Source organism: Sceloporus occidentalis, unplaced genomic scaffold (genome assembly GCF_023333645.1).
Source record: "Sceloporus occidentalis isolate IW3139 unplaced genomic scaffold, rSceOcc1.0.p SCAF_41, whole genome shotgun sequence".
In the NCBI taxonomy this organism is placed as follows: Eukaryota; Metazoa; Chordata; class Lepidosauria; order Squamata; family Phrynosomatidae; genus Sceloporus; species Sceloporus occidentalis.
The window spans coordinates 5,987,402-6,007,328 of NW_028317021.1; the positions used below are offsets into that span (position 1 = coordinate 5,987,402).

Below are 19,927 nucleotides of genomic sequence, written 5' to 3' on the forward strand. Positions count from 1 at the left end.
CTCACACATGTTCTTGTTTTCTTCATCCAAAAATAATTCTTACTTTTCTAGTGGTGCAGGGGACAGTATAGTGGACTAAGACTGGTGAGGATCTGAGCTTTAATGCTGCACTCAGCAAGACAAGAGCCTTTCTCAGCATAATGTATCAGACAGCCCTCTAGGAAGGATAAGTCCAGCAGGGTATGCTGAAGTTACACTGTGCTCAAGAAACAGCAGGAAGAAAATCTGTTTATTTAACCAGATGAAAGTGGCCCAAGACAAGTGTTCCAGTAACCAGGTGGCACTTGTTTTCCTGATTTGTCCGTCTGTTTTCTTATTTGCATTTTATTGATTTCAGTTTATGTTTTCTTTTCAAATTCTATTCTTGGCCCCGAGAATTCTGATTGAAAAGCAAGTCATAAATGTTCTAAACTGGCCCAATGGAATGGTGTGAGAAATGATCATCTGACAACTCTAAGTCTGTTTTCCTGAGTCGAGAACCATCTTGTTATCTCAGCAGGGCGACAAGAACAGAGCTTAACTCCTAGGTCTGACTGCCAGAGCTGTGTAATGACCTGTTAATGAAGATAATCCAGACATCTGTATTCTAAGTCCAGTCTCTATCAAAGCAACAAGGAAATAACATGATGCACCCACACAACCAAACACATTTAGTTAACAGTAGGGAACTTGGTTCAAGTGTAAACTATATGAATGACAAGCCTAGGCAGGAAGGCAATAATGAAGTCTGCCTTAATAGGCCCACTGCTCCCCACAAGCTGCTGTTTCATTATCACCTATTATATCCGACAACCCTGCATCGTTTTCACCTTCCCTCCAGTGTAAAAACACTAAGATTCTTGCTCATACCATTTAAGGAGCTCACTCTTTAATGCAGGCCCCTTTTCCACAGGCAAATGCATTTAGCCTGGCCAAGTTCTCAATAGTGAAAGAATTGATTTAGTGAAAGAATTGATTGTCTGGTTTTCATCAATTTGATACTATGCCAGACAAGTCAGAGGTCAGCTCTGTGTTTTTGTATCAGTTACCCATAGGTAAGGTCAGAGCTGACCTCTGACTTGTCCAACATACTACAACTGCAAAGTACACTTCAACTACAATACATAACATGGGACACTTCTGAGGATGAAAGGATAATCCAAATGGACCTACACTCTGGAAAAAGGGACACAGACCCCACGCATGGAATGACAGAATAAAATGGTGGAGGTTCCCTTACCTCAAAGGCGGCTGAGATGATTTTGGCCCTCTTGCTCAGCACAGAGCCCACAGCGTTGAAGTTCTTGTCTCGGATCTCAGCATAGAGCTCCTCAGCAGAATTCAGCTGCAGCTTCTTGGGCTCGGTGGGGAGATCCTTGCCCCCTTCCCCCTGTTTCTTGGGAGCAAACTTTTCTGGAGGGAGTTTCACGTAAGCTGCCCAAACACAGAAGGAAAGAGAGCTGTCCTAAAGCTTTTAAGGCACGTAGGGAGATGCACACTGAACAAAATAAGTGAAATAACTAAACTGCCCTACCACTGGTACTACAATGAGCTATTAATAATTTTTTTAAATAATTTTTTAAATTTATATACCGCTATTCCAAAGATCATAGCGGTGAACAGCAAGTAAGCTAATTAGCAAGTAAGCTAATTTGCCCCCAACAGTCTGGGTACTCATTTTAGCGACCTCGGAAGGATGCAAGCCTGAGTTGAGCTTGGGCCCTTTTGCTGGTCTTGAACTCGCAACCTTGTGGTTTTGAGTGAATGGCTGCAGTACAGGCATTTAACCACTGCGTCGAGACACATTCTGGAAGACTGTGGGAAGTCAGTTTTTCACTCTTCCTTTATAGCAGGGCTGGGCAACTGCATGGAGGCAGAGGCCAATTCCTTCCCAGACTCCCCCAGCAGCCAACCCCCCAACAAGCCCTAATACCTCTGTTGTTTTCTATAGTCCTCTTTTAAATGGCAACAGGCAGTGATGCCTTGTCATGTCCTGTTGCCATTTTGAGAAGGACTGCAGAAGGAAACAGGTGTTTGGGGGTAGTATGGGGCTTTGGTGTGCTTGGGGGCACTTTCATGTTTTCAGACATTTGGGAGATTGTGGTTTGGGGGCAAAAACTGCCGGAAAACCATGCTGTTTTTTTAATGGTTTTTTTTTGGGGGGGGTGATTTAGGGGACTGTCAAGGGACTTCAGGGACCACAACTGTGGCCCACGTTGGCTTTACTGTAATATAACCAGTAAAGACAACTTGTCGAGTGCTACATCAAAGGAAAATATGACCTAGTCCTCCTCTCTGTCCCACTTGGTTAGCCATCCAGACACAGTAACTCTATCATGGGCCAGTCATTCCTGCTTACTTACTATTCTGAATGCCATATATTTCATCAATAAGCCCCTCATATGTCAGCTGTGTAGCCAGGGGTGAGATCAAATCTACATTGCGGTCGAGCAGCAAGAGGGTATCAAAGACAGGGAATATAGGGTTCTGGCTGCCAGAGAACTCCCGCTTCATCCTGATCATCATATTTGCGACATGCTGAAGACAGAAACATTCAGGAGATTATGGGCCAAGCTGCAAGCAACGACTGCTATCCTAAACTTTTACAGAGCTTTAGACCAATATTCCTCCATTCCTGCTATGGCAGTGAAATGCTAGGCTAACATTCTGTTATGATTTGGAGTTACCCATGGATTTCATCAATTTAATATACATGGAAAAACCATACTGTTGTTACTGTTTCTTAACAATCTGCAGTCAAAACTGCTTGCCATTTTGCTTATCAGTCAGGGCATTACCAGTAGATCCCAATCTCCCTTCTGCCATCCCAATTTAGTTGCTCCATAAAAAGGAGTAGGCACACAGCAAAACTGTATTCAAGACCCCTGATTAGCAGTAAGTGTAAGTATTAAGTTCATTTTTACCCGTGCACACTCTCCCTTTCCGAAAATCTGTGGGATTGTTCCATAAAGCGCCTGAAGGGTCATGAGCCCCTTAGCTGCATGGTAAAGGCTGGTCTGGTCATTTTCTAAGTAACACTCCTACAAAAGAGAAGTCAGAAAGGTGGTGAGAAGCACAGCATAGAGTCAGGATTCTTAGCTTAACAGCCTCAGTTGCCAAATTATTACTGCAGAATTCAAAGAGTCTCCCGAGTCCTTCCAATACCTTAATGGGGGACGTAACCAGAGGAAAGCCTCCAAACATGGACAGATTTATGGGGAAAGCAACCCTTCTAATAGCTAACCACTGACTGAGGCAGGATATCTGTGCCTTGTTTTGCTGCGCAAGGGAGCCACAGCGGACAACCGCGTGGCTCCCTCGCGCAACAAAAAGAACCCTTAAAAAGAGGGTTCTTCTTGCGGTGTGTTTGTGAGGCCGCAGTGCACCAATGGCGCACTTGCGGTGTCACAATGACGCCGGGACGTGTGGATGCTAAGTGTCCGTCGTGTCAAAATGGCGGCGCCCGTGTGTACAGGGCACCGCCATTTTGACGCCCCCGTCACATGCTAGGGGTGAGGCCAGTATGGGCGGTGCGCCCTCGGCCAACCCCTAGCATGTGACGGGGGCGCACTTTAGGCCCGTCTGGAGAGGGCCTGACTGATTTTAGGCTTCCCCCATAAGAGAAATCCTAACAAAATATAAAATATATTTTAATTAATATTACATTAAAAATTTGACAAATATGGTGTCGAGTTATTAGTGTTCAATACAAAATTATAGTATTTAAACTTCTTTTTTCATATATTCCTTTTTTTCTTGATGTAGATATTCAAGGCTGGAAAAAAAGTTTTGCCAGGAAGAGAGGAAAGCAAAGGGATTGATGGGGATGATGTGTTATGTAATTAATTAGATTATATGTAAGAAAATTTAATGTATTTACAGCTTAACTTTTCTTTCTTTCATTTTTTTGCGTGTGGATACTTCGTAATTGTGGGCTTTCTTTGCTGTTACTGCTGTTGTTTGTGATGTTCTTATTGTAATACCCATTTTGCTTAATAAAGTTTATTTTAAAATTTTTAAAAAATGGACCAGAAAAACCCAAGTTGACTTATCCACAGGTCAATGTATGTACTGTAATGTAATGGTTTTTTAAAAGGAACTATCCCCTGGTGAAAGGCAAGAGTGTAATCCATCCTGGAAGCACTGACCCTCCTCTATTCTCTCAAATATCCAGCCTTTAGCATGAGCAGTTCTGCCTACTGGAATTTTGTAAGTTCTTTGGCATCATTTTCCTTTGCTTCACCCTTTAGATCCTTTGTCACATGCGCCTAAGTTTTACCCTTGACTTATCCATGGATCATATCAAAATCCAGAATTTTGGCCCAAAAACTGCCCTTGACTTATTTGCGAGGGCAACTTATAGTCAAGTATATACAGGAGATTGGGAGCAGCTCTCCTCTCCTAATAGTAGAAGCCAGGGTCATGCACTGAAGCCTAATGTTGGGAAATTGCCATTGCCATAAGGTGTAGTGGCAATTGTATGGCTTTAAAGGGGGATTCAGCAGGCACCAGTAATAAAATAGTATCCTTTTAAGAAACTGTGGTTCTAAACCAGACCTGCACAACCTGGAAGTAGGTAAGGGCCACAATTAAAACAGGCTCAAGTTCTTCAGGCTGCAGATAGGTTTTTAGCGGCTCACTTCCCAAGTAAAGCTATCATTAAAGATTAAACTATTTTGCAAATAAACCATATTATAAAAAGGGGAACTTTAATATCAGTTAATTACACTTATTAATTAAGATTTTTACTTATCACGAAATCACATTATTTAAAATATTTACTTTGCTATGTGGTACAAGTTGTAATACACTTTTAAGGTTTTCTTGTTGTTTACAACATTTAGTTAATGGGACACATTACACTTCTTGTCTGCATTCAGTTTATCATACTCTGGAATCATATTTGACATTGGTGTTTTCAAATATCTTCCATGTGTTCACTGGCTAGGGTAGATCCTTACCAAGTTATCAAGTGTCTACAGTAGGCATGAGTGGTTGCATGGCATCTGAACACTTTATCTGTAATCTGGGACTTTTGATCGCAAAGGAGGAAAAAAAAGTACAGTGGGACCTTCTTATCCGCTGGGGTTTGGTTCCAGGATCACCCGTGGATAACAAAATCTGTGGATACTCAAGTCCCATTAAATACAACGGCAGGTAAAATGATGACCCTTATATAAAATGGAAAATCAAGGTTTGTTATTTGGAATTTAAACCTCTTTTTTTTAGTATTTTCAAGCCATGGATGCTTGAATCTGTGGCTAAAAAATCCATGGCTAAGGAGGGCTGACTGTATTCATATGGTTTACCAGAGATTTTTTGGGAGAATAAGAGTGATTAAAATACCACAAATATCACAATAAAAGGAACCATGCATTAAATTGTGCCCACTTCTCCATCACAGGGGCACATGTGAGATTTCCCTTTGAAGTACAGAGAGTAGGAAATTAGACTGCCACAAATGGCTTCTTAAATTGGGTTTTTTAAAAAGTACACTTGTCCCTCCATATTTGCTAGGGTTAGGGGCACAAGACCCCCGTGAATATGGAAAAACCACAAATAAGAAAAACACCATGTTTTTACCTGAAAGGACACCTCTCTAGGAATCTCTAGGTCCTCCGGTGCAACTCTGTGGTCAATGTCCAACAGACACTGACCATAGAACTGCACTGGAGGAGCTACAAATGCTTAGTAGAGTATTCTGTCTAGGAATCTCTAGGTCTTTCAGTGCAACTTTTAGTTAAAGTTGACCATAGAGTTGCACTGGAGGACCTAGATATTCTCGAGAACATATTAATCAAATCCGCAAATAATCAAATCCGCAAATATGGAGGGACAAGTGTACAAGGCCTCTGACAGCAAAGTTCCTTTTACAAGGGTTTTTAATGCCCGCCGAGTTCTTTTTTTCCCTTCTCATCCTCCATTTATTTTATTTTTTATTTTTAATATGTAATAAATCACATTAATTATCCATTCTTTACTACGTTATCTAAATCTTATTAATATTAAACCATTTAGTATTAACTAATATTAATATTGGGAATGTGTAAAAAGCTGTAAAGAAAAGAAATACCAATCAACGTATTCCACTTTGGCTTGTCATTTACATAACTAACAATATATATTTGCTCTTATGTTTACAGTTAGGATTATAATTAAGTAAAATTACGAGAATTCTTAAGAGTTTAGTAGCTGTTTAGATTTAGATATACAATTGTTATCTATTCCACCAGACTCCCTCCTTAAGACAAGATACATAGAAAAGTATAAATTTTGTTATAAGTAAAAGAGAAGAAATAATGCTAGAAGTAAAATAAGACACAGCCAGAAAAAAAATCCTTAAATGTGATAGGAAGCCAAATTATTCACTACTGAAAGAAGATAAGTATATTTATTCTGGAAGTATTTTTTGAGTTAAATAAATAGCAAAAGTACAGCTTTTTGTTTTTATTATTATATGTTTTGTATGATATGGTATGTTACACTATGTATGTTATAATATGTTATGTATGTATGTTATGTATACATGTTATATATAGTATTATCAATTTTTTTAAAAAAAATTAACTAAACCAGTGATTTTTAAAAAAGTTATAAAATTATTATTAATATCTTCCTTCTTCTTACTGTCTTCCTTTCATCATATACTATTCATAATTCCAAAGGTATAATATTATTAATTTATCACTAATTCATTTTCTTTCCTTCCTTCCCCAAGTGCTCCTCATCACCTAAAATCTTCATGTTATTCTACCCTCCAAAATTGTAACTCTTCCTGTGGAGGTAAACCACCTTCCTCTTTTACTAAAAGCTTTTGCACAAATATTTTCCATATTGCTTCAAAATCATTTCTCTTTATTATTTCTTTTTTACCTTAATATACCATCTCCAAATTAATTTATAATATTCTTCAACATTTATTATTTGTGCTAAGCTATCCTCCCATACTGTCCTAAGATATTCTTCTTACTCATTAGGTTTTGATAATAATTTGTATATTTCACTTGTAACACCTTTCAAATTTCATTTGCCTCCATGCTATCTCTTTCCCTAATTATTTGTTCAAATTTCATATATTCTCTAAATTCTATAATTTTCCTATTCCAATTTTTTGTCCATTGTTCCAACTGAATACAATTAAACCAGGTTAATTTTAGACTCTGCAATTTCTCCTTGATTTTTTCCTTTAGCCTTCATTATCTTCATCCATTCTTTTATCCTATATATTTCTTGTTTCCTTAATTCTTTCCCTAGTTCCTTTAAATTTATTGGGAAATTTTTTAACATTACAACTGTGGTTAATGCTGAGATAGCAGGCATTGATTTTCCTTTATATTTTTTCCAAATCACTAATATATTCTTTAGAAAGGGGTTTTCTATTTCTTTTATTAATCCTCGGGCCATATGTTGTGCAGGCCTATTCTAAACCAAGGATCTTTTAAAGTCTGAAATAGAATTCCACAAAGGTGATCTGCTTTATTTCTATTCAAAACAATTATTCCTTGTCCTGCAACACAACACACGGTTGTGCCTTGTGTTTCTTGTGCAGGGAGGCGTGTGTGTGTGTGTGTGTGTGTGTGTGTGAAAGATAGGAAACATCTGGTTCATATCTACACTTCAAATCAGCAGGAAGCCAAAGTTGCAGTTTGCTGGTGATTTGTCAGAAGGATGGATGAAACTGGAGGTATTAGCAAAATTCTGGGCAGGGAGTCATTTCAGAAAAATAACCCATTCTGCACACTACAAACAGAAAGAAAGAAAGAAACACTAACTTTAAAGGCACTTTCAGACTCCATGGATAACAGGTCGCTATCAAATGGTATGAGGTCCAGGCTATACTCCTCTCTGTGAATGAAGGAGCCCAGGACTCCTTGATCTTTCAGCCGCTGTTCACATAACAAGCTGCGACGTGGCACAAACAAGATGTGGAAATCTCTCTGTGGGCAACGGATTCTGTCTTCACTGGAAAGGGACAAGGAGAAAGTGTTAAGAGAAGCAGGAGTTGCCAGATCAAACCAATAAACTGGCTTTAAGCAGTCTGACCCCAGTTCATAAGGAGTGTCACTTTAGATAAGGAGTATGTTTTTCAATCAATGAAAAACCAAAACAAAAGAACATACAAAGTTTCTGCTCAAAGCCCTTTTACTGTATATACGTCTAGAAATTTAGGTCAAAATATTTACCCAAAAAACCTGAGTCGACTTATCCATGGAGTCAATGTAGGTACTAATTAGCTTACTTGCTAATTAGCTTACTTGCTGTTCGCCGCTATGATCTTTGGAATAGCGGTATACAAATAAAACATATTATTATTATTATTATTATTATTATTATTATTATTATTATTATTACTGTATCTTAACTCTTATTTAAACGAAGGAACCATCCCCTGGTGAAAAGCAAGAGTATAATCTGTCCTAAAAGCACTGACCCCCTCTACTCTCTCATCCATCCAGCTTTAAAAATAAGTACAAAGGGTTATGTCTGCTGGAATTTTGTAAGTTCTTTGACATTGTTTTGCTTTGCCTCATCCTTTAGATCCTTTGCTATGTGCCCCTAAATTTTACCCTTGACTTATCCACGGGTCATAGCAAAATCCATAATTTTGGCCCTAAAATTTGCCCTCGACTTATACGTGAGGTCAACTTATAGTCGAGTATATACAGTATACTAAAATTCACAAACTCAGATAATGGAACATGCTCCTTCATGTCTGACTCTCCAGTGATGGAATATCCAAGGCACCCAAAAAGACACAGAGACAGGAGTGAACCCTTCTACCAAATTTTTCCCACTGAACCTTCTTCTCTTCAGTTTCCCTAGAGAAACTCTGAGACTCAGTGTAACAATTCCATCGTGCTCCATAAGGATGGAGCATGACCAGAATAAAACTGTATCACCATCACATGTGATCCAGACCTGACAGTAAGAGATCTGACAGTAAGAGATCTGCTTGGAGAGAACAGTCCAGATACGCCTTCTCCACTCAGCGGAAACAACCAGTGTACATTTCCCTGCTGCAAAACTGTGGAACATGGAAACAGAATAAAAACCAAGATGGCACACTACCTGAGTACGTTTTCAGCAATGATATCCATGAGCTCTAGCCTTGGCCGGACAAAGAAAATAATATTCTTGACATCAGCAGCCGGGAGACGCCCCGCTTTCAAGGTGAACATTTTTTCCACCTCATGTTCCTGGAAGGAGACAAGAAACAATATGAAAACAATATGGAATAGTACTTCAGTCTTTGGAAGTTTAGTTCAGAAAAAATTAGATGTAACTGGGGCCTACTTCTGAAGCCACTGCTATTCTAAGTACCTATCCTTGGATTTTAAAATAGACATTTAGTGGGGGAGATTGCCCAGAATCAGGAATAAACTAACACGTCAGAAACATTTATTTTCTATTCTGCATTGGATAAAACATTCAATCCTATGGGGATAAAATTAATAAGGCTACCCTTTTTTAGTGATCTTCAAAATAAGTACGAAAGTTACCCTCATGCATTGTAATGCAAATCATATGAAGTACAACTGTGTTATCTAGGGTACTTTTCTCATGAGAAAACTACTAAATATATACAGTATGTTCCCTGTGCTGTTTCCAAATACTGTGGCTGTGTCCACATCGCAGAAACACTCCAGTCTGCCATGGCTTAGTGCTATGGAATTCTGGGAATTGTAGTTTTGTGAGACATTTAGCCTTCTCCATCAGAGAGTTCTTGGCGCCACAACAAACTTCAATCCCCAGAATTCCACAGCATTGAGCCATGGCACCAAAGTGGTGTCAAACCTGATTATTTCTGCAGTGTGGATGCAGCCTATGTGGCTTTATAGCATCACAATTTTCCAAGGCCTTCTACACAAATGCATATAATAAAACCAAGGTGGTTTACAGAATATAAATTCTAAGTATCGATTTTGTTTGGGTTCCCCATCTGGACAAACATTTCTTTGTCTTGACACTAAACACTCTTATATACAACATTATCCTAGCACTCTTGCTTTGTCCTGTTTCCATAGGAACAGAATGGAAGAGAATAATAGTACTTAATGTGAAGATTCCTTTTCTACAGCAAATGGATGATATTAATAGTTAGATTGCCTCCTTACAATCTCCTCCACAGTCTACCAAGGGATTATTTCCCCACTCACCATCTTCCCAACAATTTGTCTGAAGTGGCCAGCGAAAGGGCTGTGCTACCATCCATCTTGCAAGCCAACTTTCAACTGGCTTCCCAACACAAACCTGAAGAATAAGTTGGAGATTACAAGTCCTGTTTTTCTGGACAGGAGGGAGAAGAAACTAGGAGAAGTTATCTCCCACTCAGGATTTCCCCCCCAGTACGCAGTTGGACAAAAAATGTGCAACTGGAGGAAATATGTGCAGTTGGAAAACTTGCAATGTGCAGATGGACAAATGAGAGGGAGAGGAGAAATGTCAGGCTACTTTGGTGTTCCTTATGCACTTAAATGACAGGGACAGAGTGCACCCAAGTCAGCACTCAGTTTCAAAACAAACTGTCCAACGTCTTCTGTTGGGCCTGAACCTCCTCCTCTTCAACTTCATATTTGAGCCGGTTTCACTTTGAAAAGGCCTCTGAAGGACTCTTGGCTTTGTGCCTTAGGCCTCTTCTTGTTTGGGCAGCCAATGCAAAACAGCTGCTTTAAGGTCCCACTCAGCCAAAGTTGGCATCTCACAGAAGGCTGGTACTGGAAGCTGTACCAACCACAGCGTAACGTTGGCTCCTCTTGAGCTGTGCTTATCAGACACTCTTGGGGCAAATGCCAGACTCCCAGCCTTGGAGAAATACCAGTTATGGCAGAGGAGGCAGAACTGGCCTTTGCACGGATGGAAGAGTCCCTGAGTTGGGTTTTATTTCAGTGCACAGGCGGTCAAATTGCCCTATTTGTTCATGTAAAGGAAGTCCAGTGCATAAAGGAACCCTTGCTGTCTATTAAATAAGAGTGACCCAAAAAAACCTGAGTCAACTTATCTAGGAGTCAATGTAAGCACTGTCCTTTAACTCTTATAAAAAAAGAACCATCTCCTGAAGAAAGGCACAAATATAATCTGTCATAGAAGCACTGACCATCCTCTACTCTCTCTCACTCATCCAGCCTTTAGTATCACCACAAAGAGTTATAACTGCTGATGTTTTGTAAGTTCTTTTACATTGTTTTCCTTCCTGCCGCTCTTGCGCGAGACTTCGCCACCATTTTGGGCAAAAAATGGCGGCGCCGAGGCTTTTCGCCGCTCTGGGCGCCGCCAATTTTTTGCCCAAAATGGCGGCGAAATCTCGCGCGACCTTCCCCGAGGTCACGCGAGACTTCATCGCCATTTTTGGCGAAAAAATGGTGGCGCCAAGAGGCGAAGTCTCGCGCGACCACAGAAAAGGTTGTGCGAGACTTCGACCTCCAGGAGGCCCGCTGCAGGGTCCTCCAGGAGGGCTCCGGCGGCGGCAGCGGGCCTCTGGCGTCAGGGGCCGGCAAAGAGGGGGAGGCCTCCAGCGCTGGCGGTCCCCGCCGGCTCTTTCCCGGCCTCTGACAGGGCCTGGGGTCCCGTCAGGGGCCGGCAAAGAGGAGGTGGCCTGGCCCCTGGGGGGTGGGAGCTCCGTCCCAGAGGGTGGAGGCTCCACCCCCAGCACGCGGCCCCGCCCCCGGGGTGGAAGCTCCACTCCCCGGCTTCGGCCCCCCAGTTGTCTGAGGGACAGCAACCCGGCCCCCGGCTCAAAAAGGTTGCCTACCCCTGCACTATGTGAAATAAGACCATCCTTTTCAAGAAGGTAGAAACCTGTGCGAAACAAGGGGAGATGACTCTTATTAAGGCATTTAAAACCCCCCAACCAGAACTGAAACATGGCAGCCGCAGCTGAGGGAAAAGTACTGTGCCCAAAATGATGGCTGCCCCAAAAAATGGCGGGTGACTGAACTGAGGCATCCCTTGTCAAACCTTTTGCATATAGTTTGGAGGTCTATATGACCATAGGACTGTCCAGGTGTCATTTCACATGACACAAATATAATATAATATCATATTAAACACAGGGCGGTCATTGTGTAGTGTGAAAAGGCCCCTGGTGATCTAGTAGTGGTGCCAGAACATCCTTTCCTGTCCAGATTCTCTAATTCTCCATCAGAACATGATGGGTGTCTGTTTGCTTAACCATTCTAAAATACAGGCTCAGCATGGACATTTGTTGAGTGACTGCTACACAGGCACTGAAAAAGACTATGTGAGTGACTGGACATATGGGTGCAAGACGGCCACCTGAACCTCTGGACAGGTAGGGGTCTTCTCCTCTGGCAGAGTGCTCTGTTTAGCAGGCAACATCATGTGGTCTCCTTCTGTAATTTTGCAGCCAGTATCTGACCTGCCAATGTTTCCTTGTTTATCTTACAGGTTGATACTTCACCTTCTCCACTGGTCCCATCGAAGAGAATAAGGAAACCCTCCTCCACCCCAAAAAGAGTGCTTTTTAAAATACAGTCGCCCCTCCTTTTTCGTGGGAGATCCGTTCCAGACCCCTTCGCGAAAATGGAGTTTCGCTTATATTCAAGCCCCATTGGCTTAAATATAGGTGCAGGCGCCCCATTCTTCCACCCTTTTTTCATCCCTTGCGCGTAAGCAAGGGACGCAAGTCTGAAGACGGCGAGAACGGAGGGAGAACTGTACAAGGAAGGAAACAAAAGTTGGCAGAAAAGGAGAAAAAAGTAGGAAAAGACAAGACAGGGTAGAAAGAAAAGTGACTGCTCTGGGCAACTGCTCTGTTTTGGCCAAGGCAGAGAAGGAAACAAGGGTCAGAGGAGGCAGCTAGTCAGCAACACTCCCTGGAGAGTGATGCAAGCCCTTCAAAATGGATTTGTCCTTAGCCATGTCAAACACAATGCTTACAGAACATACCAGCTTTAAAAAACAAATAGATAAACAGCCTTAATTTTTTTAAAAGCCTCTTCCATTCCTTACCTTTAGAAGTGAATACTGTGCAATTAATCCAAATGGCCCTGTAAGATATTCATCCCACACAATGGCCTATAAAAAGGGGGGGAAAGCAGAAGCATGTTAGCACACACAGTTGCGTCATGCGCTCGGGTTTTCAATGCACTGAGAAGGGGGAACAGCAGTAGAGCAGAAGATGTGCTTTGGGGCCACCATGGGTGGGATGCTGGCTATAAAAGAGGTTTTCCAAGTAGTGGATTCTTCAAAGCAAATCTTAAAGGTCTCCATAACTACTGCCATAGTTTTCGAAATGGTACTAAAGTCGACAATCATAGAATCATAGAGTTGGAAGAGACCACAAGGGCCATCCAGTCCAATCCCATTCTGCCATGCAGGAAATCCAAATCAAAGCATCCCCATTGACAGATGGCCATCCAGACTCTGCATAAAGACCTCCAAAGAAGGAGACTCCACCACTCTCCGAGGAAGTGTGTTCCACTGTCGAACGGCCCTTACTGTTAGGAAGTTCCTCCTAATGTTGAGCTGGAATCTCTTTTCCTGCACTTTGCATCCATTGTTCCGGGTCCTAGTCTTTGGAGCAGCAAAAAACAAGCTTGCTCCCTCCTCAACATGACATCCTTTCAAATATTTAAACAGGGCTATCATATCACCTCTTAACCTTCTCTTCTCCAGGCTAAACATCCCCAGCTCCCTAAGTCTTTCTTCATAGGACATGGTTTCCAGACCCTTCACCATTTTAGTCACCCTCCTTTGGACACATGGCTCCAGTTTCTCAACATCCTTTTTAAATTGTGGTGCCCAGAACTGGACACAATATTCCAGGTGGGGCCTGACCAGAGCAGAATAGAGTGGCACTATTACTTCCCTTGATCCAGACACTATACTTCTATTGATCCAGCCTAAAATCGCATTGGCCTTGTTAGATGCCGCGTCGCACTGTTGACTCATGTTCAACTTGTGGTCTCCTTGGGCTCCCAGATCCCTTTCACTTGTAGTCTCAATGCCGCAATGGGCTCCACTGAAGCCCTGCGAGAGAGTGAGAGATGCGCCTCTGCGGCTCACAGGCATCTGTCAACATCTCAAGGGACCCTTTTTAGCGTGTAAACACCTCTATTGATTATTTGGCAATTAAGGCCATTTGATCAACAAGACTGGCTCCCAAATAGCCGGGCGCAGAACTGCAGGCTACAATCTTCTACACTTCCTAGGAAGCAAGCTTTGGAGTCAATGGACACAGCACTGGAGAGAGGCCTTGCAGCCCCTTTGAGACTCACTGGAAGGAAGAAGTGGGCAGACAGCTTTCCTAGACTTCAGTCCACTGCCTCAGGTGCATATTATTATTATTAATAGTATTATTATTATTTTCTGGCTCAAGGCTGTGGAATTCTGGGAGTTGGAGTTTGTTGTGGGCCCCGAGCGGAGCGGAGCTCCGCTCGGGGCCCACAACAAACTCCAACTCCCAGAATTCCACAGCCTTGAGCCAGACAAGAGTTGAAGCGGTGCCAAAGAGGGTTCTCTCTCCAGTGTGGCTGGAGCTCAGGGAGCCTTCCATGGGCCTGGCAGGCCGCCCCTCGCTCACCTTGGAGCCGGCGCACTTGTCGAGGAACTCGCGGAGCTCCTTGCGGCCGGCCTCCCGCAGCGCCATCAGGTTGACGCGGCCCGAGCTGAGGTGCGCCGCCATGACAGGCCTCGGCCTTCTCCTCCTCAGGCGCGCCTAGACCTCAGCCCGGGTCACGTGACGCGGAGGCGGCGGCGGCGCGCGCGCGCTCAAGCCTCGGGCCTCTTCCCGCCCAAAATGGCGCCCCCGCTTCGCCCTCAGTCAGCAACACGCGCCAAGGCCTCGTTCAAGAAGCATTGTGACGTCACACACGGGTCTCTCCCTCTCCTCCTCCTCCTCCTCACAGCAGCCCTGCAGTGTAGGCAGAAAGGCCTGAGGGAAAGAGAGGCTTCTCTTCATGGCTTTCTTTGAGGCCAACTGGCCTTGAGCTTGCCTTCCCTTCAAGGCCTGGAGTTGAGACTTGGCTCCAAAACACACCTTATATTACATATTATCCAGCTTGAGACCACTTTGGTTCAATGCTAGGGAATTCTGGGAACTAGTGTTTGTGAGACATTGAGAGGAGGGCATTCTGGGAACTAGTGCTTGTGAGACATTGAGCCCTGCCTTCTCTCTCAGCTGGGGGGCCACCTCGGATAGGCTTTTGGCTGAAGAGCCGGGTATAAATAAATAAATAATCTACAGTTCCCAGGATTCCCTAGCGCTCAGCCAAGGCAGTCCAAGCCCTCTCAACCTGGATGGTTTCTGCAGTGTCTTTGGGACCCTCAGCTGAAAGAGGGAAGGTGAAAGCAAGCTGGAGCTTTTCCGCCTCTGTTTCCTCACAGGCCTGGAGTTGAGGCTTCAGTCCAAAACACACAGAAATCATCCATTTTGAGACCGCTTGAGCTGCCCTGGCTCAATACTAGGGAATTCTGGGCACTAGTGTTTGTGAGACATTGAACCTTCTCTCTCAGTCTCAGAGATCCCTGGGGCCACCATCAACTACAGTTCCCAGGATTCCTTAGCACTCAGCCAAGGCAGTCCAAGCCCACTCAACCTGGATGGTTTCTGCAGTGGGTTTGGGACCTCAGCTGAAAGAGCTTTCCCAGCCTTGAGCCTCTGTTTCCTCACAGGCAGGGACGTAGCCAGGATTTTGGGAAGGGGGGGTCCAGACCAAGTGCCACCATTTTGAGAGGCTAAGAGCCCGCCCAAGACACAAAATGTAGGAAAAATGTAGGACATGATGCACGACAAAATGTAGGAAAAATTGTAGGATGTTCAAAAATGGAGAACACACCCAACTAAAAGCCAAAAACATTAATAAAAAACAATATCAATTCATGTTTCTCAGTCATGCTCAAAATGGAGAACATTTTGACATTCTTCCTGGATAGGAGGTTGGGATATAGCTTTGTGTGGTGGACTAGGAGGAACTAAGAGCTGTTCAACAGCAGAACACACTCCCTCGGAGAGTGGTGGAGTCTCCTTCTTTGGAGGTCTTTAAGCAGAGACTGGATGGCCATCTGTTGGGGATGCTTTGATTGAGAGTTCCTGCATGGCAGAATGGGGTTGGACTGGATGGCCCTTGCAGTCTCTTCCAACTCTATGATTCAATGACTCTGGAGACCAGGATTCGATGAAAATCTGATTATCTACAACAGAGAAGGCTAAATATCTTACATGGGGCACGTGTCAATGACGTGGCTCATGCATCATGTCCAAATGGTGCGGCGCACAAGAGACATTACAGCGCTTGTCACACTCTCTCAGCCTTAAGGGAAGGTGAAGGCAAATCCCTGAAAACTATTGGGCAAGTCACATTCTCTCAGCCTCAGAGGATGGCAAAGTCAAACCCTCTCTGAACAAACCTTCCAAGAAAACCTCTTGAAGGCGCACACTCGTACACACCCAAGTCAACAAACAAACCAAGAAAACCCACTAGGCAAGTAAGTCACACAGTCTCAGCCTCAAGGAAAGGCTGGCAAAAGCACACTCTCTGAACAAACCAAGAAGACCCACTAGGCAAGGAAGTCATACACTCAGCCTCAAGGAAAGGCTGGAAAAGGCACACTTTTTGAACAAACCAGGATGTTTTGAAATTCCTCCTGGGCAGAAATGTAGGACGTGTCCTGGATAAAGGATGATGTCTGGTTACCCTGGTAAAATGGAGGACATTTTGACATTGCTCCTGGGCAGGGCTGAAATGTGTGCTGTATCCTGGATAAAGGAGGACGTGTGGTCATCCTACCAAAAATGGAAGACATTTTTACATTCATCCAGGCCAGAAGGTTGAAACATTGGACATGTCCTAGAAAAGGAGGACATCTGCTCATCTTACAAAAAATGAGGACTTTTGAAATTCCTTCTGGGCAGAAGTCTGAAATGTAGGATGCGTCCTATCAAAGGAGGCCAGAAAAGAGCCAAGCCTCAATATCTGGACCCCAGAACATACTCTAACTCCCAGAATTCCATAGCCATGAGCCACAAAAGAGTTAAATCGCTGCCAAACCCAGTTATTTCTTTAGTGTGGATGCAGCCTGATGCAGCCTCTTGTCCCTCCCTCCCTCTCCTCCAGGGCTTTTTGGCTCCTCCCCCTCAGCCCCCCCCCACAAAAAGTTTAGGGGCGGCACCCAGGACCAGGAGGAGAGAAAAGGGCGCTTGTTGGAGCGTGCGCGTGCACGTTCGCAGCCCCAAACAAACGCCAGGGCGCCACTGCTCCTCCTGAAGCCTGAAGCACGCGCACGCTCCAACAAGCGCCCTTTTCTCTCCTCCTGTTGAAGGGGGGGTCCGGACCCCAGGACCCCCCCCCCCTTGGCTACGTCCCTGTCACAGGCCTGGAGTTGACACTAACGACATGCTGCTATGATTCTGGGAGAGCAGGGTTCGAATCCTGGCTTGGCCATGGAAACCCACTGGGTGACCTTGGGCAAGTCACACTCTCTCAGCCTCAGATGAATGCTGAGGGTCCAAAACACACTGCAGAAACCATCCAGTTTGAGACCTCTTGAACTGCCTTGGCTGAGTGCTAGGGAATCATGGGAATTGTGGTTTGTCGTGGCCCCCGAGCTGAGAGAGGAGGGCTCAATGTCTCACAAACACTAGTTCCCAGGATTCCCTAGCCCTGAACCAGGGCAGTCCAAGCCGTCCCAACCTGGATGGTTTCTGCAGTGTGTTTTGGGCTGGTGAGTTTCAAGGCCCAGCGGGGCACCGAACTCTGTTGCCTGTGTACACATAATAGGAAATCGTTGGGAAAGGTCCATGAAGCGCGTCCTTCTGTCAGCTTTGAATAGTCCTCGCTCACTTGCTGCTTCCAAGAGATCTTCACAAGGGTCAAGATCTTCCTTCCTGTCTGCTGTTTCTCCGAAAAATTGCCCTGTTTAAGTCTGAAAAGTATTTGCAAATTGCTTCCACGGACATCTACACATATTTTCTGTCTGCTAAAGCATCGCAATTACAAAACATTAGAGAGCAGGGGTAGGGAGAATTGCCGACCACATTCCCATTAAGTGAGGTGGCACTTATATAAACTTGAAGTAAATAGGTCAAGCAGGAGCAGAAGGGGGAGGCATAGAGTAGCACAGCCGGGGAGGAATAGGGAGACAGATGCCGTGGATCAAGTATCAAGGAGATGTACTGGTTTGATATGTCCATAGAAACCTAAAGTTGGAAGAGACCCCAAGGGCCATCCAGCCGAACCCCATTCTGCCATGCAGGAACTCTCAGTCAAAGCATCCCCAACAGATGGCCATCCAGCCTCTGCTTAAAGACTTCCAAGGAGGGAGACTCCAGAACAAAGGCTAGTGGGATCAGAGGTACAGTTGGCGAGGCATGGGGAAACTAGTATAAAGCCCTATGTATCTCAGCAGGCGCATGGGGAAGAGGGAAAAACAATTCTAGATTTTGGGGGAGGACTAGTCAAGCAGGATCCTCCATACTCCTAATATTTCCAATTTCTGTGTATATGGCTGTGAAAGGACAGTGGAGGAAGCTAAAAAGAAGAAGATCAGCTCATTTGAAATGCAGTGCTGGAGAAGAGCTCTATGGCTACTGTGGACTGCTAAAGGAGACCAAAAGAGTTCTGAGAGCAAATCAAGCCTGAAATCTCCCCTGAAGCCAAGGTGACTCAATATCGTACTTTGGGCACATCATGAGACACCCTGGGAAAGAGGATCACGCTGGGAAAGGTGGGTGGCAATGGGAAAAGAGGAAGACCCTGGTTTTGCAAGATGTGAGCAGGGCTGTTAACAACAGGGTCTCTTGGAGGCCTTGCGTTCATAGGGTTCCAACAACAATATAGACAAACCGTTCTTCATTTTGGGAACAGGCTGAGGCCTCCTCAAACATGTCTTGCCATTTTTGGTGGGTTTTTTGAGCTATGTGGCCATGTTCTAGAAGAGTTTATTCCTGACGTTTCACCAGCATCAGAGATGACAGCCACAGATGCTGACGAAACATCAAGAATAAACTCTTCTAGAACATGACCACATAGCCCAAAAAACCCACCAAAAACTATGGATGCCGGCCATGAAAGCCTTCGACTTCACATTTCTTGTAGCGCTCCTGTTTCTTGACAGGCTGAGGCCAGCTACCTCCGTCTCCACACCTGAACAGGACAGGCCTAAACCTGTCAACTAGGAGTGGTAATAAACCTTTGAGAAGTCCTGAAGAACAAGAGAAGTTCCAGCAGGGATCTAGGAGTCTTGGTAGACCACAAGCTGAACATGAGTCAACAGTGTGAAATGACAGACAATATGATCCTCGGCTGCATCAATAGGAGTGTAGCGTCTAGGCTGAGAGAGGTAATAGTGCCACTCTGTTCTGCTTTGACCAGACCCCATCTGGAATACTGTGTCCAGTTCTGGGCATCACAATTCAAGAAGCATGCTGACAAGCTGGAGTGCGTCCAGAGGAGAGTGACCAAAGGTCTGGAAACCATACCCTATGAGGAGTGCCTTAAGGAGTTGTGTGTGTTTAGCCTGAGGAAGGGAAGGCCAAGAGGTGACATGACAGCCATGTTTAAATATTGGAAGGGATGGGATATTGAGGAAGGAGCAAGAGATGAGGACACGGAGCAATAGATTCAAATTGCAGGAAAAAAGATTCCACCTCAACATTAGAAAGAACTTCCTGACAGTAAGAGCTGTTTGGCAGTGGAAGGCACTCCCTCGGAGGGTGGTGGAATATCTTTCTTGGGAGGTTTTTAAACAGACTCTACTCAGTCTATTCTCCTAAGTCCTATTAAATTCAATGGGACTTACTCAGGGTCTACAAGATTGCAGCCTAGGAATTCTAAAGTGAATTGGAAGTGGGAATTGATAGTCTGTGACTCCTGATGTTTTGAACTTTGCCTCCTAGAAGCCCTGTTTGGTTCAGTGGTACATCTCCTGCTTAAGCTCTACGGCAGAAAAGTCAAAGACGCTGGTTTGAGAGACTGCAAGGCAAAGAAGG

At 44.1% G+C, this 19,927-nt stretch overlaps 1 protein-coding gene and 1 long non-coding RNA gene across 4 annotated transcripts in view; one reads left to right on the top strand and one right to left on the bottom strand.

Moving 5' to 3' along the window:
- The window catches only part of LOC149290055 (vacuolar protein sorting-associated protein 33A), a 25,081-nt gene extending 10,409 nt beyond the window's left edge, over positions 1–14,672 (bottom strand). Inside the window, exons 1-7 of one of the 3 annotated variants that reach the window (XM_089489706.1) lie at positions 14,522–14,672; positions 12,949–13,014; positions 9,049–9,176; positions 7,752–7,941; positions 2,904–3,020; positions 2,343–2,517; positions 1,220–1,413 (exon numbers count right to left, since the gene is read on the bottom strand). In XM_089489706.1, coding sequence (XP_089345832.1) covers positions 1,220–1,413; positions 2,343–2,517; positions 2,904–3,020; positions 7,752–7,941; positions 9,049–9,176; positions 12,949–13,014; positions 14,522–14,623 — 972 coding nt within the window. In that variant the 5' untranslated portion in view covers positions 14,624–14,672. Of the gene's footprint in view, positions 1–1,219; positions 1,414–2,342; positions 2,518–2,903; positions 3,021–7,751; positions 7,942–9,048; positions 9,177–12,948; positions 13,015–14,216; positions 14,285–14,521 lie in introns of those variants that run through there. The other 2 variants (XM_089489704.1, XM_089489705.1) reach the window with 2 other exon arrangements.
- Positions 14,074–19,914, top strand: LOC149290057 (uncharacterized). Its single transcript, XR_016277265.1, has 3 exons — positions 14,074–14,269; positions 18,459–18,597; positions 19,835–19,914. It is a non-coding gene; the product is annotated as an uncharacterized LOC149290057 (long non-coding RNA).
- The last annotated feature ends 13 nt before the right edge of the window (positions 19,915–19,927 follow it).